This window comes from Chionomys nivalis, chromosome 6, assembly GCF_950005125.1.
Source record: "Chionomys nivalis chromosome 6, mChiNiv1.1, whole genome shotgun sequence".
NCBI classification, from domain to species: Eukaryota; Metazoa; Chordata; class Mammalia; order Rodentia; family Cricetidae; genus Chionomys; species Chionomys nivalis.
The window spans coordinates 98928542-98943002 of NC_080091.1; the positions used below are offsets into that span (position 1 = coordinate 98928542).

Below are 14461 nucleotides of genomic sequence, written 5' to 3' on the forward strand. Positions count from 1 at the left end.
AGAACGTTCAGGCAGCAGAACATGCAATTATGCTCTAGAAAGTGGGCCAAAGCTCTAAAAATTGATACAGTTTTTAAATTTAAGGTATCTTTAAAAAGGCCTGTCTCATACAATACATAAAGTATATTAGCTTTTAAACATTGAATAGCAAATAAAATCAGAAGATTTCTATAGGTAAGGCGACAAGTGAACAGTCATTATGTAGTCTAATAGCAAACATGGAATCAAACACTGTGGCATTATTTGGAGAACACACGATATTTCCAGAATATTTATTGACATGGAAATGCGCTGCAGTATGACTTGAAGGCAAGGTTAAAGTATGATGTTCAGTATTAATCTACTTTTTAAACAAATTATACACACAGAGACAGGAGCCATGTAGGCTATCTACACTACCTGCTATGAGTCTCTCCCTATGAGTGGGGGAGCTTATGGTTAAATTTTTTCTATTCTCTTGGTTTCATTTTAATTTCTTAACTTTTTACACTTAACGTATGTGTGTATCACCTGCAAAATGAAGGGAACGCTACTCACAAGCTAATTTGCCTAGTGGCTTCTCTCAGTGCAGAGATTCCTCGGGCAATGTTACAGGCTCCCATCCCAGTGAGCGCATTCCCAGCGTTACCTGGAAGACGTCCATTAGAGTCATGGCTGCCAGCAGGGTGGTGACCATTTCAAAATGTCCCATCTTCATTTTTCTCTTCTAAATGAGAATGAGAATTTTAACTCAGTTAGCAGAGAGGTTTAGGGGAAACGAGCAAAAGAACGTGCTGTGTACATTTCCCGATAGTAGGAAAGATTACTGAGGACATTCCTGTGGCTGTGAGAGACATTCAATTTTATCTAGAGGTCGAATAAAGCCTTAGGGAACTTCGGTGCTTCCAAGACCAAATCCATCCACCTCCACGCAACTCTAGACATGCCTTTCCTACCAGAGTCGGCCCTGGGCACAAGTCTTCCCGTCTCTAAATCTCTTCTGAGCACGCACAGGAAACTACACACTAAAACCACCACACTCTCAAACTGCTCCCCTAGCCCCCAGTTTCTGAGAACAGTCAGGAAATTTCCCTGTGCACTGCTTCCATTCTCCCATCTGCTGGGCAAGTTAGAGCAAGCCTGTCAGGGCGGGAGGGAACGGGTAAGGTCAGCAGCAGGACAGAGTGGACTACCTGAGGTGACCTCCTTCCTCCAGCTCCTCACAACCAAGGTTGAGCAAGTGTGCAGTGTTCTGGAGTTAGGAAAGGCAGTGATTCTGACTAGATCCTAGCTGCCCGCTGGCTGAACGCCCAGTATCCATTCAAATACTTGTGGCAGCATAAGGGGTAGACAGGAGGACAAGAATCCTCACGGGCCGAAGCTATCCAGAGCCGTTAACTAACTCAATTCAGTGATAAAGGCCTCCAGTCTCTTATATACATACGCTTCAACAATGCTGACATTGCTGTAACTCAAACGAAACCTCTATTTCCCTCTATTTTGCCAGTCACTAGATTCTGAAGTGGGAAACAAATGGCACAGGGGACGGAAGGAAGCCTTTCTTTTTGTAACTAACCTTGGCCCCAGGTTCCTGTCTCTCTTCAAAAGCAGTTCTTTTGTCTAGCTCTATTACAATACCTGTAGTTATCTTAAATTGTTACTCTGTGTCAAATTTTCTCAAAATAAAGTAAAATAAAAGGAATATAACACAGCAAGCATGTGCCAAGCCAGCTGTGGGCCAGTGTTTTCCTGGTCTTCATTTCAGCAAATAAATCCAATGTTTACCTGGTGTTTGTGCCTTTGCGGGAAGTTTAAACGATGCCCGGGCTCACACTGCTTCCCACGCTCAGCTGTGGTGATAGTCCCTCCAGGATGGGGTGTTGTTGACAGTGAGAGCTGCCTGGGGATGGTTTTCTTTTTATAACACCCCTAGTGGTAGCTTGGCAGTGGCACCTTACCCCACTGTGTTCTGCTATTTATAGCTGGTCCCCATGCTCCACCCTGGAGCCTCTGCTGTTAAGACTTTAAATCTCCAAGAGGCCTGAGAATCCACAGCAATGCCCCCTGCCACAGAGCATGCTCAGTTCTGAGCCTGGTGATGGACTCCCTTCAGCAAAATTCACTTCCCAACACTGACCCATGTCAGAGCGAAGGCTTGACTGTCCTCTAGTAGATGACATCGTAACGAAGAGGGCTTGTTTGCTAAACACTGTCAACAGTGGTGGCTGTCAGCACTTGCTCAACTAGATAACTGTAGTTCAGGTACCGTGTATTTCTACCGTGTTGGGGTAGAGAAACAAGCAAAGTACTGAAGAGTATTCACAATCTAATAAAATAAACCAACGTGAGTATGCACCAAACACACCCAGGAAAGACTTGCTCAGAATGAACAAAGTCCAATAGAAGTCTGCGGGGAATGCTGAGGAGGAAGGGAGCTGGGAAGGCCTGTATAGTCATCTGAGAGGAGGGAGCCTCAGTTGAGAAAATGCCTGTGTAAGATCCGGCTGCAGGCAAACCTGTAGGGCATTTCCTTAATCAGTGATTAATGGGGGAGGGCCCAGCCCATTGTGGGTGATGCCATCCCTGGGCAGGTGGTCCTAGCTTCTATAGAAAGCAGGCTGAGTAAGCATGGGGAGCAAGCCAGTAAGCAGCACCCCTCCATGGACTCTGCATCAGCTCCTGCCTCCAGCTTGCTTCCTGTTTGAGTTCCTGTGGAAAGTCACTTTCTGATGGACTCTTCCTGCAGGTATGAGATGGCATAGACTCTTTCCTCTCCAAGTTGCTTTTGGTTATGGTGTTTATCACAGCATCAGAAACCCCACGACAGTGCTCAGGACAAAGCCAGCAATGGACAGGCACAACCTTCAGGACTACAGATAAAAACAACCTTGAGCTCGGTCCTGATTAGGGTTACTGTTCCAGTGAGGAAACACCGCGACCAAAAGAGACTTGGGGAGGAAAGGGTTTATTTGGCTTATACTTCCACAACACATACTGATCACTGCTGGAAGAAGTCAGGGCAGGAGCCCAACCTGGAGCCAGGAGCCCATGCAGAGGCCATGGAGGAGTGCCGCTTACTGGCTTGTTCCTCGTGGCTTGCTCAGCCTGCTTCCTTACAGAACCCAGGGCTACCAGCCCAGGGATAGCCCCATCTACACTGACCCTTTCCCCACCAATCACTAAATAAGGAAACGCCCTACGGGCTTGCCTACAGCGGGATCTTATACAGGCATTTTCTCGGTTGAGGCTCCCTTCTCTCAGACGACTGTAGCTTGTGCCAAGCTGACAGAACTCTAGCCAGCACAGATATAGACATTCGTTTATGTTTTTCATCAGGACACGTGACTAGAAAGCTGACAGTGACTACTCAGAGTATCTCCAAATGGAAAACACTGTGAAATACATTTATATACTGAAATTGTACGTAGTATTCAAAATGAATAAACTCTAGCATATATAACTATGTAGGTAAATGTCACAAACAAAATTTGACATGAGATACAAACATGTACACATTCCATGACTTATATGGAATTCAAAAGTCAGGGAAAACCAGCCTGAAAAGATTGCTCAATGGTTAAGGGTTCTTACGACTCTTGTAGAGGACCCAGGTTCAATTCCCAGTACCCACAAGGCAGCTCACAGTTACCCACAAGGTAACTCCAGTTCCAGGGGATCTGACACCCTCACACTGACACACAGACAGGTGAGACACCAATAGGCATAAAATAAAAAACAAATCTTTAAAAAATAAATAAAAAAGAAAGCATGTCTCTATGTGGCAGAAAATCTGCCCACTTCTATGCCAACGCCCCCTGCCTGCAGGATTACTGTGGGTACTGCTGGGCCAACGTGCATCTCCCTGCTTGGGAGAATTCACACCACCCTTGTCACCTCATGTCCTGTTCCCTTGAAGCTGAGTTCAGGGCCAATGCAGACACAAGATGTGGTGTGGACAGCAACGAAGGGAAAAGGACTCTGCCTCGAGGTGTACAGCATGCTTTGAAAAACAGCATACGAGTCTCAGTTTGCACACGTGTGAGAGTGTGAGTGTGAGTGTGTGTGTGTGTGTGTGTGTGCGTGCACATGGGTAAACATAGAAAAGCTTGTGTGAGGCTGGGAAAGAGCCCGAGTTCAACACTGGCGACCATCCTCAATCAATCTCCATTTCATCTTTTTAGAGAGGATTCCTCACTGAACCTGGGAATGGTATTGCCAGGCTGGAGGGGGCTCCAGGGACTCTCCTGCCTCTGCCTTCCCAGCTCCAGGATTACCAGTGCACAACACCATTGTCTCTGCCTCCCCAGTGCCGGGATTACCGGTGCACAACACCGCTCCTAAATTCTGTGTGGGTTAGAAATCTGAACTTGGTCTTCACACTCACAAACCAAGTCCCTTACATCCACTACCCTCGTTTTTTTAGGGAAGAAATTGGTCACTGGGGCTATGGAGATGGCTTAGCAGTCAAGAGCACTGGCTGCTCTTCTAGAGGACCTAGGTTTGATTCCCAGCGCCCACATGGCAGCTGTTGGTGCCTCCAAGGGCCCTGCATACATGTGCTGCACAGACATACATGCAAGCAAACATCCATACACGTAAGACAAAAATGAAGAAATTACCAGCTTTGTTTACTTATAGTTTTTATTTATATAACTCAGTGTTGTCCAGGGTATGGGAAAACTGCAGACTTTCTAATGGCACTAAATTTCCACCTTGTTTTTTATTTGGTGTAAGCTTTTCTCTTTGTGCACTGACTCAGACTTCATATGATTGCTACCTTAATTTCTTATACCTGATTCGTCACCCTCATTCCTTCTCTTATTAGCAATAATTTATAAGAAGTGTTATTTAGAAATACTCTTACTAATACTTATAATTCTAGGTTTCGGCTCCATGTCCATCCTCTAATGAATGGAGAAACAGTATTATTCAGATGTTAGATTAGGAAGGTCCTGATATGTTCCACTGTGCCTACAGTAACCAGCAGAGAGATGGGAAGACAATGTCTCTAAAGGTCTGGAGAGAGACAGGCAGACGGCTAACGAATGGGGTTTCCTTTGTGGAGCAATGAAAGCAGCATCAGAGGAGCTTCCTTAGGACCTCTGTGGCCGCCTCCTCCCTCCACGGAAGGTCCACATCCTGTCATCACAGCTTCGCCTTCTCTCTGTCACTTGAAGATCACCACGGAGTCAGGGTATGGTCTTTGGTGACCCGCTTCCTAGCACACACAATGCTTTGAAATGCATACATGTCATGTGTCGGTAGCTCAAAGATGACAGCAACTATGATCCCAAATGCACTGTGTAGTCCAGACTGGCCTTGAATTCACCATCCTCCACTTTCATCCCGACTGCTGGGTTACAGGCATCTGCCACTATGCCCAGCTAAGAACTGTGCATTTTATTTAGGTAAATTTATGGTATAGGAATATTATCTCAAATAAAAAAAACTGTTTAAAAAAACTTGGTATTTCTTTTATTTACTATTCTTGTGTGAGTGCACACGCATAGGTATGCCACAGCATGCACACATGTTGGTTCAAGCACAGCCCTGGGGAGCCGCTGAGGGAGGGTCTTGTTTCTGCCACTGTCCATAACCTCCCCGCTGACTGGCTTTCCTGCCTCTGGCTCTCATTTTGCCAGAGGAGTTTGAGGATTACATATATATACCCACCACTTTTGGCTTCTTCTGTGAATTCTGGGGACTAAACTTGGGGTGCCAGACTTACCCACCAAGCGCTTTACTGACTGACCCATCTCCCTGGCCTGTTATCGTCATCTTGGTTTTGCTTTTAAGGATTAGATTGCTAATAAGGAGAGAAGCATTAAGGTTCCCTCCGCCATGTTTAAATCATAACTCCAGTGGCTTGCAAAATTCGTAGAGCTTACAATCAAGTTATGGATTTTACTGCTGCAGAGCAAGTACAGATTCAGGTCATCTTAAACAACAAAAAGCAAGCTTTCTCGGGTGCTCCTTGAAATTCCTCTGGTATCCACACAGATACACAAAACACTATCACAGAGAAGAGCCTGAGAGCTGGGGCATCAGGGGGACCTGCAGGACCCCGGGTTATCACGAGGTGACTGAAGAACACAGGCATCTAAGAGACAGGCGAGGCAGGACCCTCTTCCTCCTGGGTTAGCATGCCAGACCAAAGGACGCCGTGAAGGCCAGTGACCACCAGAGGGCAGCACCAGAACACAATTGCTTCACTTCAATGGCTGGACTCGGGCAGAGGAGAACTCTGAATTTAAGTCATGGTCAGATTGTTTCAACTAACCACATTTTCACTGTAAAAGATCGTATTTTTCATTTTACATATGGTTTCCCATCACCCTGTGTCACTCTGACACAGGGAAAAGTGTACTTTGTTTTCTGGTGGTCGCAATGTTAGCCTAGCCTCTGGAATGGTGACATTTAGTGACTGGCTCAATGTCTAAATATTTTCTGCAGGTTCATGGACACCTTCCTGTAAGTACCCTCATCACAGCCTCCCCACACTGGAAATTCAAAGTGAAAACGTTTCGCATGTTCCCCTCAACCTGGCTAGCAGGTGGTTTTCTCAAAGCTCTATACAGTTCCCTTCCCTTGCTGCCTGCCTTCTCACAGAAGATGGGAGCTGGCCCTACCCCGGTCAGCTCTCCTAGGCTCACTCTCAAAGGGATTCCCTGGGAACCCATCAGCCATGCTGGCCATGGAAACAGGTTGACAACCTTCACCCCCCCCCCCCCAATCTGGTCCCCCAGTCTCATCCTGGCTCTGTAACAGACCACCTGCTATGGCCCCCCTTCTTCTCTGCCCACATTTCCAGCAGATCACACAGATCTACGGGCTCCCTCACCACCACCACCACCCTATCCCTTTGTCTCAACTGCCAACTCTTACAAGAATTCTCTGGGAACCAGCCAGCCATAGCAGGCAGCCTCACCAGCCAGCGAAGCAGTTTGGCAATATTCTTATCTTCACTCTTCCTCGTCGCCTCTAAACCCAGTCCCCCAGTTTCATCCCCAGCTCTGTAGCAGACTACCAACTGTGGCCTCTCCCCATTTCTACCCCCAATCCCAGGGGAATTAGCAGATCCTTATGGCACCCCCTACTCTCCACCCTCCTGCTGGCACCCTCAGCCCTCCCTCCTTCTAGTCCATAGCCATTCCTCAGAATCAACTCCCAATCCCGAGAAACACATTCTAACTGGAACCTCCAGTGGCCACGCCTGACAGGGACTCAGAAGCACTCCCTACCAGGCCACACAAGCCCACCACACTCTCCTAAGATCCAAAGAGAGCAACAGAAACCAAGGAACAGAGTACTCACTCAACATGACCAGATAGCAACATCCAAAATTACAATCTTCCCAAACCAGATATCTATACTCCCGGGGTAAAACACAGGAACACCCTGGCAATATGCCTTCGCTAGAGTCCAGCGACTCACAGTAGGTCCTGAGCAATGACGTATAGTTGAAGCGGCAGACACAGACTTCAAAAGACCCTTTATGAAAATGCTAGCCATCCTTAAAGAGGAAATGAATAAATCCCTTGAAGAAGTTGATGAAAACACAAGCAGACAGTGGCACCAACTGAAGAAAACCGCCCAAGACTTGCAAGTGGAAATAGGATCAATAAAGAAAACCCAAATGGAGGGAAACTGGGAAAGAAAAATTGAAGAATTTGAAGAAACAGCAGCAAGCCTCACCAACAAAAAACAAGAGAAAAACCTCAGGACAAAATAGAAGACATGGATACTTCAGTCAAATAAATTGCTAAATTTTAAAAACTCTTGGCACAAAACCATCTAGGAAATTTGGGAAACCTAAGGATAACAGAAACAGAGGAAGGGGAAGAAGCCCAGGTCAGACGCAAAAGAAAATATTTTCAACAAAATCGTAGAAGGAAATTTCTCCAACATATCAAGATACAAGAAGCATACAGAACACCAAATAGACTGAACCAAAAAACCTTCCTCTTGGCAAACAATAATCAAAACACTAAACATACCGAACAAAGAAAGAATATTTAAGGCTGTCGGGAAAAAGATGAAGCAGCACACGCGGGCAGAGAGAAACCTGGTCTCTCGGTGGTGACTCTGAAAGCCAGGAAGGGACTGGACGGGTGTTCTATAGACTCTAAGAGACCACAAGTGCCAACTATACCCGGCAAAACTTTCAATCACAATAGATGGAGAAAGAAAAATAGTCCAAGATAAAACCAAACTGAAGCACTGTTTATCTATAAATCCAGCCCCACACAAGCCACTAGGAAGAAAACTTCAACCTGAAGAGGCTAACCACACCCAAGAAAACACAAGGAGCCGATCTCAGTCCAGTCAAAGAAAGTCAAAAGAAAGAGGAAAAAAATCGACAAAGTAACAGATATCACACTGCACACTGGTAACTCACCATCACGGGTCCCAATTCCTCAACGAAAAGACAGACTAACAGGCTGGACTCAAAAACAGGATCCATCCTCCCAACACATCCAAGAAACAAAACCTTAACATCAAGGAAAGACATTACCTCAGAATAAAAGGATGGAAAAAGATATTCGTAGCGAACAGACCCAAGAAACAAACTGGTGTAGTCATTTTAATATCTAACAAAATAAACTAATCAGAAGAAATAAGAAAGGACACTACCCATTCCTCAAAGAAAAAAGACGCCAAGAGGATATTGAATTCTTAACATGTATGCACCAACTGCAAGGGCACCCCTATTCATAAAGGAAACACTGCCATGGCTAAAATCACACAGTGACTCTCACAGAGTGATAGTGAGAGACTTCAACACCACACTCTCACCCCTAGGCAGGTCATCCAGACAAAAACTAAACAGAGAAACGCTGGAGATAACTGGTGCGATAAACCAAATGGACCTAACATATTTACAGAACATTTCATCCACACAAAAGAATTTACTTTCTTCTCAGCACCTCCTGGAACCTTCTCCAAAACTGACCATGTACGTGAACACACACACACACACATACACACACCTCTCAACAAATACAAGAACGCTGAAATAACTCCCTATACCTGTCAGGCCCGAGATTAAAGCCAGATATTAACAATAGAAACAGCAGAAAGGTTAAAACCCCACGGAAACAACTCTCTACTGAAAGAGAAATGGGTCAAGGCAAAAATTAATAAATTAAAAACTTTCTAGAATTGGATGAAAATTAAAACACAATACACCCAAACAACAAAAGTGGATCTAAGAGGTAGGTTTACAGCACTAAGCACCCACATTAACAAAAGAAAGGGAGAGATCCCGTACTAGAGACTTAACAGCATACCTGAAAGCTCTAGAACAAAAACAAGCAAGGTCACACAGAAGGAGTAGATAGCAAGAAATAACCAAACTCAAAGTTGAAATCAATAAACTATAAACAAACAAACTATACAAGGAATCAATGAAACAAAGAGTTGGCTCTTTTAGAAAATCACTAAGATTGAAAACCCCTCAGCCAAATTAACTAAAAGGTGGAAAGGGGAAATCCAATTAACAAAACTAGAGATGAAGAGGGAGACAGAACAACAGATGCCAAGGAAATTCTGCTTAGAAAAATCTGAACACTAAGTTGGAAAATCTAAAAGAAGTGGATAATTTTTCAATATATACCACCTACCAAAGTTAAATCAATATCAGATAAGCAATTTAAACAGACCTATAACCCACAGTAAGATAGAAGCAGTCATTAAGTCTCCAACTGCACCCCACAAAAAAAAAAAAAAAAAAAAACCTCAGGATCAGATGGTTTTAGTGCAGAATTCTACCAGACTTGCAAAGAAGAGTTAATGCCAATGCTCCTCAAATTATTCCATAAAACAGAGACAAAAGAAGCGTTGCCCAATTATTTTTATCAGGCCACAATTACTGATACTTAAGTCATGGCCACAATTACTGATACTTAAGTCATATAAAGATGCAACAAAGAGAATTACAGAACAATCTCCCCCATGAACATAGATGTAAAAAATCTCAATACTTGGAAACAGAATCTAAAAATACACACAAAAAAATAAATCAACCATCACGATCAAGTAGGCTTCATCCCAGAGATGTAGGAATCGTTCAATATAGAAAATCAATAAATGTAACCCACAATAAAAACAAACTGAAAGACAAAAACCACATGATCATCTGATTAGATGCAGAAAAGCTTTTTGACAGCCCCCCCCCCCCAACATCCTTCACGATAAAAGTCCTGGAGAGCAGGGATACAAAAAGTCTTTGTTATTACTATGCTTACAGCAAGCTCATAGCCAGTGTCAACTTAAATGGAGAGAAACTCAAAGCAATTCCACTGAAATCAGGAAGAAGACAAGGCTGCCCACTCTCTCCATACCTATTCAATATGGCAGTACTTGAGGTTTTAGCTAGAGCCATAAGACAACTAAAGGAGATCAAGGGGACACAAATTGGAAGGGAAGAAGTCAAAGTACCTTTATCTGCATATGATATGATAGTATGCATGAGTGACCCAAAAAATTCACCAGGAAGCTCCCACAGCTGATAAACACTTTCAGCAAAGTAGTAGGATACAAAAATCAGTAGTTTTCCTATACAAAACAACAAGAAGACTGAGAAAAAGAAACAGGGAAACACCTTTCATAATGGCCTCAAAAAATCTATCTTAAGGTAATTCAAGCCAAGCAACTGAAGGATTTGTATGATAAAGACTTTAAGACATTGAAGAAAGAAACTGAAGATTTCAGCAGGTGGAAAAGTCTCCCATGCTTACGGGTTGGCAGGATTAATACAGTAAAAGTGGCCATCATACCAAAAGCAATCTACAGATTCAATGCAATCCCCATCAAAATTCCAACACAATTCTTACAAAGAACTTGAGAGGACAATTTTCAGCTTTATTTGAAAACACACACACACACACACATACACACAGGGTAGCTACACAGTCCCAAATAATAAAGAACTGCCTGGAGGTGCCACCGTCTCCAACCTCAAATTGTAATACAAAGCCATAGTAATAAAAACAGCACGTTTTAAAATTTATTTTTATTTTATTGGCACAAACACAGATACATTGATCAATGAAATAGAATTGAAGACATAGAAATGAGTTCGTATACCTATGGACACCTGTTTTTTTTTTTTTTAAATAAAGCTAGAAAAACACTGGAAAAAAGACAGTATCCTCAAGAAACGACGCTGCTCAAACTGAATTGCTGCATTGTAGAGGAATGAAAATAGATCCATACTTATCACCATGTACAAACCCAACCGCAAATGGATCAAAGACCCCAACATAAAACCAGCAACTGAACCTGCTAGAAGAGAAAGTGGGGGACAGCCTTGAATGCATTGGCACAGCAGACAACATTCTGAGCAGAAAACTGATAGCACAGGCACCAAGGCCAGCAATGAAGAGATGGACCTCATGAAACTGAGATGCTCCTGTAAGGCAAAGGACACCATCATCGAGACAAAGCAGCAGCCTGCAAAATGGGGAAAGATTTTTAACAAGGACACATCTAATAGAGGGTTAATAACCAAAATATATGAAAAACTTAAAAAAAAAAACCTTGGGCATCAAGAAAACAAATACCCCAATTAAAAATGGGTACAGATTGAACAGAATTCTCAAGAGAGGAGATGCGAATGTTTGAGATCCACTTAAAGAGATGTTCAACAACCTTAGCCATCAGGGAAATGGAAATTCAAAACCACTTTGAGATTTCATCTTACACCAATCAGAATGGCCAAGATCAGTAACAAAAGACAGTTCATATTGGTGAGGATGTGGAAGGCAGAACACATCCATTGCTGGTGGGAGTGCACATTTGTACAGTCACTATGGAAATCAGTGTGGTGGTTCCTCAGAAAGATATACCACTATACCACTCTTGGGTATGTATAGACCCCAAAGAAGCTCCACCCTATGTCAGGGACACTTGCTCAGCCGCGTTCATTGCTTCTCGATTCCTAACAGGCGGAAACTGAAAACAGTCTAGATGTCCACTAATGGGTGAATGGATAAAGAAAATACGGTTCATTTATACACTGAAATATTACTCAGCCATTACAAAATGAAATTCACATAATGAAAATGGATGCAGTCAGGGAAAAAAAAAAACATGAGTAATGTAACTCAGACCCAGAAAGACAAATATGGTATGTATTCATTTATATATGGATATTAGCTGTTAACTGATAAACGAGACAGAATCTGTGTAACCACAGAGGTCAGGTAGAGAGTAAGGGACTAGACGGGAGGATGGATCACCCTAGGAAGGGAATTAGAATAGTTATGGGGGCGGTTGGACTGGAATGGGGATCAAACAGGGAGAGGGAAGGGAGAGGGAGGAAAGAGGGCAAAGGACAGAATATGCGGAAGGACAGCAAAAACTAAGGCCATTTGAAGGGTCATTTGGCAACCTACAGTGGAGGCTTCCTATAATATGTACTTCTTCCTACCCTACAGGTCCCTTGAGTACAGACTGAGGCTTGTGGTTTGGGTTTTATGGGATCCCGAGTATACGAGCCTGTGAATTTCTTGTGTTTTTCCTTGGTTCTTTAATCACATTCTGATTGTCTTCTTTTTATATCTTGTTTTATTATTATTTCTTAGAAGCCTGTTTTGCTAAGGAGGACCAGAAAGGGTGCGGATCCAGATGGGAAGGGGAGGTGGGGAGGAACTGGGAGGAATAGGGAAAGGGGAAATGGTAGTCAGAATATTTATGTTTTTAAAAATCCATTTTCAATGAAATAAAAAAGGAAATCTAGATGTTCCATCATGACAATCTCCACTTCCAGAAAACTGGAAAGAACCTTTGTCCTCACTCATCCTCTGCCGACTGCAATTTCCTGTGTGTGAGACAAAGTGTTTTCCTAAGAGAACTCGGGACTTCTCGAACTCTCCCCCCAAAAACAGGCAAAAGAAAAAATTAAAATTAGACATAAACTGCCCAGTGCTGAGAGTCCTGAGACTTTGGCCGGGGGGGGGCGGGGGGGGGCTCTACAGCCGTGACGTCTATGGCCTCCTCCAGGGAGACTTGTCTCCTCTCTTGTCTAGAGTCAGACTTTACTATGTATCTCAGGTATGGAAGCTGTGTTAATGTCCTGAAATGTGAACACACTTAAAATGTTATATGCAGTTTTCAAGTGGCAAAGTGACTGAGGAGGTTAAACTGGGCTTAATTTCCGGTCCCCCCACCTCTCCTGTACCAGGGCATCCTCTGACCTCCACAAAGCATCACAGCGGCTTAAAATGCAATGATTCTTAAAGTTTTCCATAAAATTCTAGTTTCAAAATATTGTTCCTTCAAAACTTTGTATAATAAATTAGTCGCTACAAAATTTGGGTCAATCTTATTTTTGGAGCCCATTTTCCTCTCTGTCCCTTGTTTCAAACACGTTTCAAAGTGCAGGTTTCTGTACACTCCCGTTTGCTGCATGTTCTCTCTGTGTCACCCATGTCAAAAAGTTCATGATATGGAAGCGTGTAGCTGCAATGCCTCCTGGGAAAATCTCACTCAAAAGAACACCCACAGCACCAATTCTAGTTTTTTGAAACATCCTCACTTTGTCTTTGTAACTAAATTGTAAGTTTCTTCTCCGCTTCTCATTCCTTTGTCCACTGCTTCCAGCTTAAACAGCACGGAATATAAAGAACACGGTCAGGCTGCATTTCAGAGATCTCAGCAACCATGCTTTTACATCTTTATGGGGTTTATTAAATGTAGCCTATACCTTCTAACAACTTAACAAGCCTTCATAAAAGTAATCTAGTAAATTTAATGGACATTTTTTTTTTTAAGTGCTGAAGAATATACCCAAGACCAGCAAACTACCTCTAGCTGAGGCCCTAACTCCTGAGCTGTAAATGCTGAGATATTATCAGTTAACAGATACTGCTCCAAGGAGCTTACAGCTAGCAAGTGTGGAGGGGGGGAGGAGGCAGCAAATCAGATAATAAGTTAGTAATTATTTGGCAGGACAGATGAAAGTTCTGTGGGATGAGCAGGATCAGAAGTGTGCAGTGCGGTGACCGGGAGCATTTTGTATTAAACAGAGTGGGCTGAATGAGATTGGCTGGGCACCAGCTAAGCCAGGGCGGGAGGGAGGAGCACGAGGGAGCCGGAGGAGGTCTTCTCAGAGGACAGCCACAGCCATGAAGGCCTCTCTAGCCCCCAGGCAAACACGGAGCCCTTTGAAAGTGACTTAAGGGAGAAGAAAGAGAAGGGTTTCAGGGCATTTAGCTTTATTTCATCTTAAAGCCATGATTGGCTTACTGAAAAGTTTTCAATGTTTAGAACAACGGAAGTATTTGCGTCTATTTTTGGACTTGACATTTCATGAAATCTAAATATAGATCAATTATTTGAGATAAAAATTTAGTATGCAAATGCTAAGGGTTGTTAGTATAAAATACCGAAAAGATTAAACACAGCAAGAAAGTAAAGTGATATTAATTTCACTTGCGTTTCTTCAAGTGTGGCTACAAGAAAGTTTTTCCTTTGGTTT

The 14461-nt window shown here is 43.3% G+C and overlaps 1 protein-coding gene across 1 annotated transcript in view; it reads right to left on the reverse strand.

Annotated features, from left to right (window-relative positions):
* Positions 1–14461, reverse strand: part of Art3 (ADP-ribosyltransferase 3 (inactive)) — an 88555-nt gene that overhangs the window by 25731 nt on the left and 48363 nt on the right. The window contains exon 2 of the mRNA XM_057772614.1: positions 629–706. Within this exon, the coding sequence (XP_057628597.1) occupies positions 629–697 (69 nt within the window). The 5' untranslated portion in view covers positions 698–706. The remainder of the gene's footprint in view (positions 1–628; positions 707–14461) is intronic.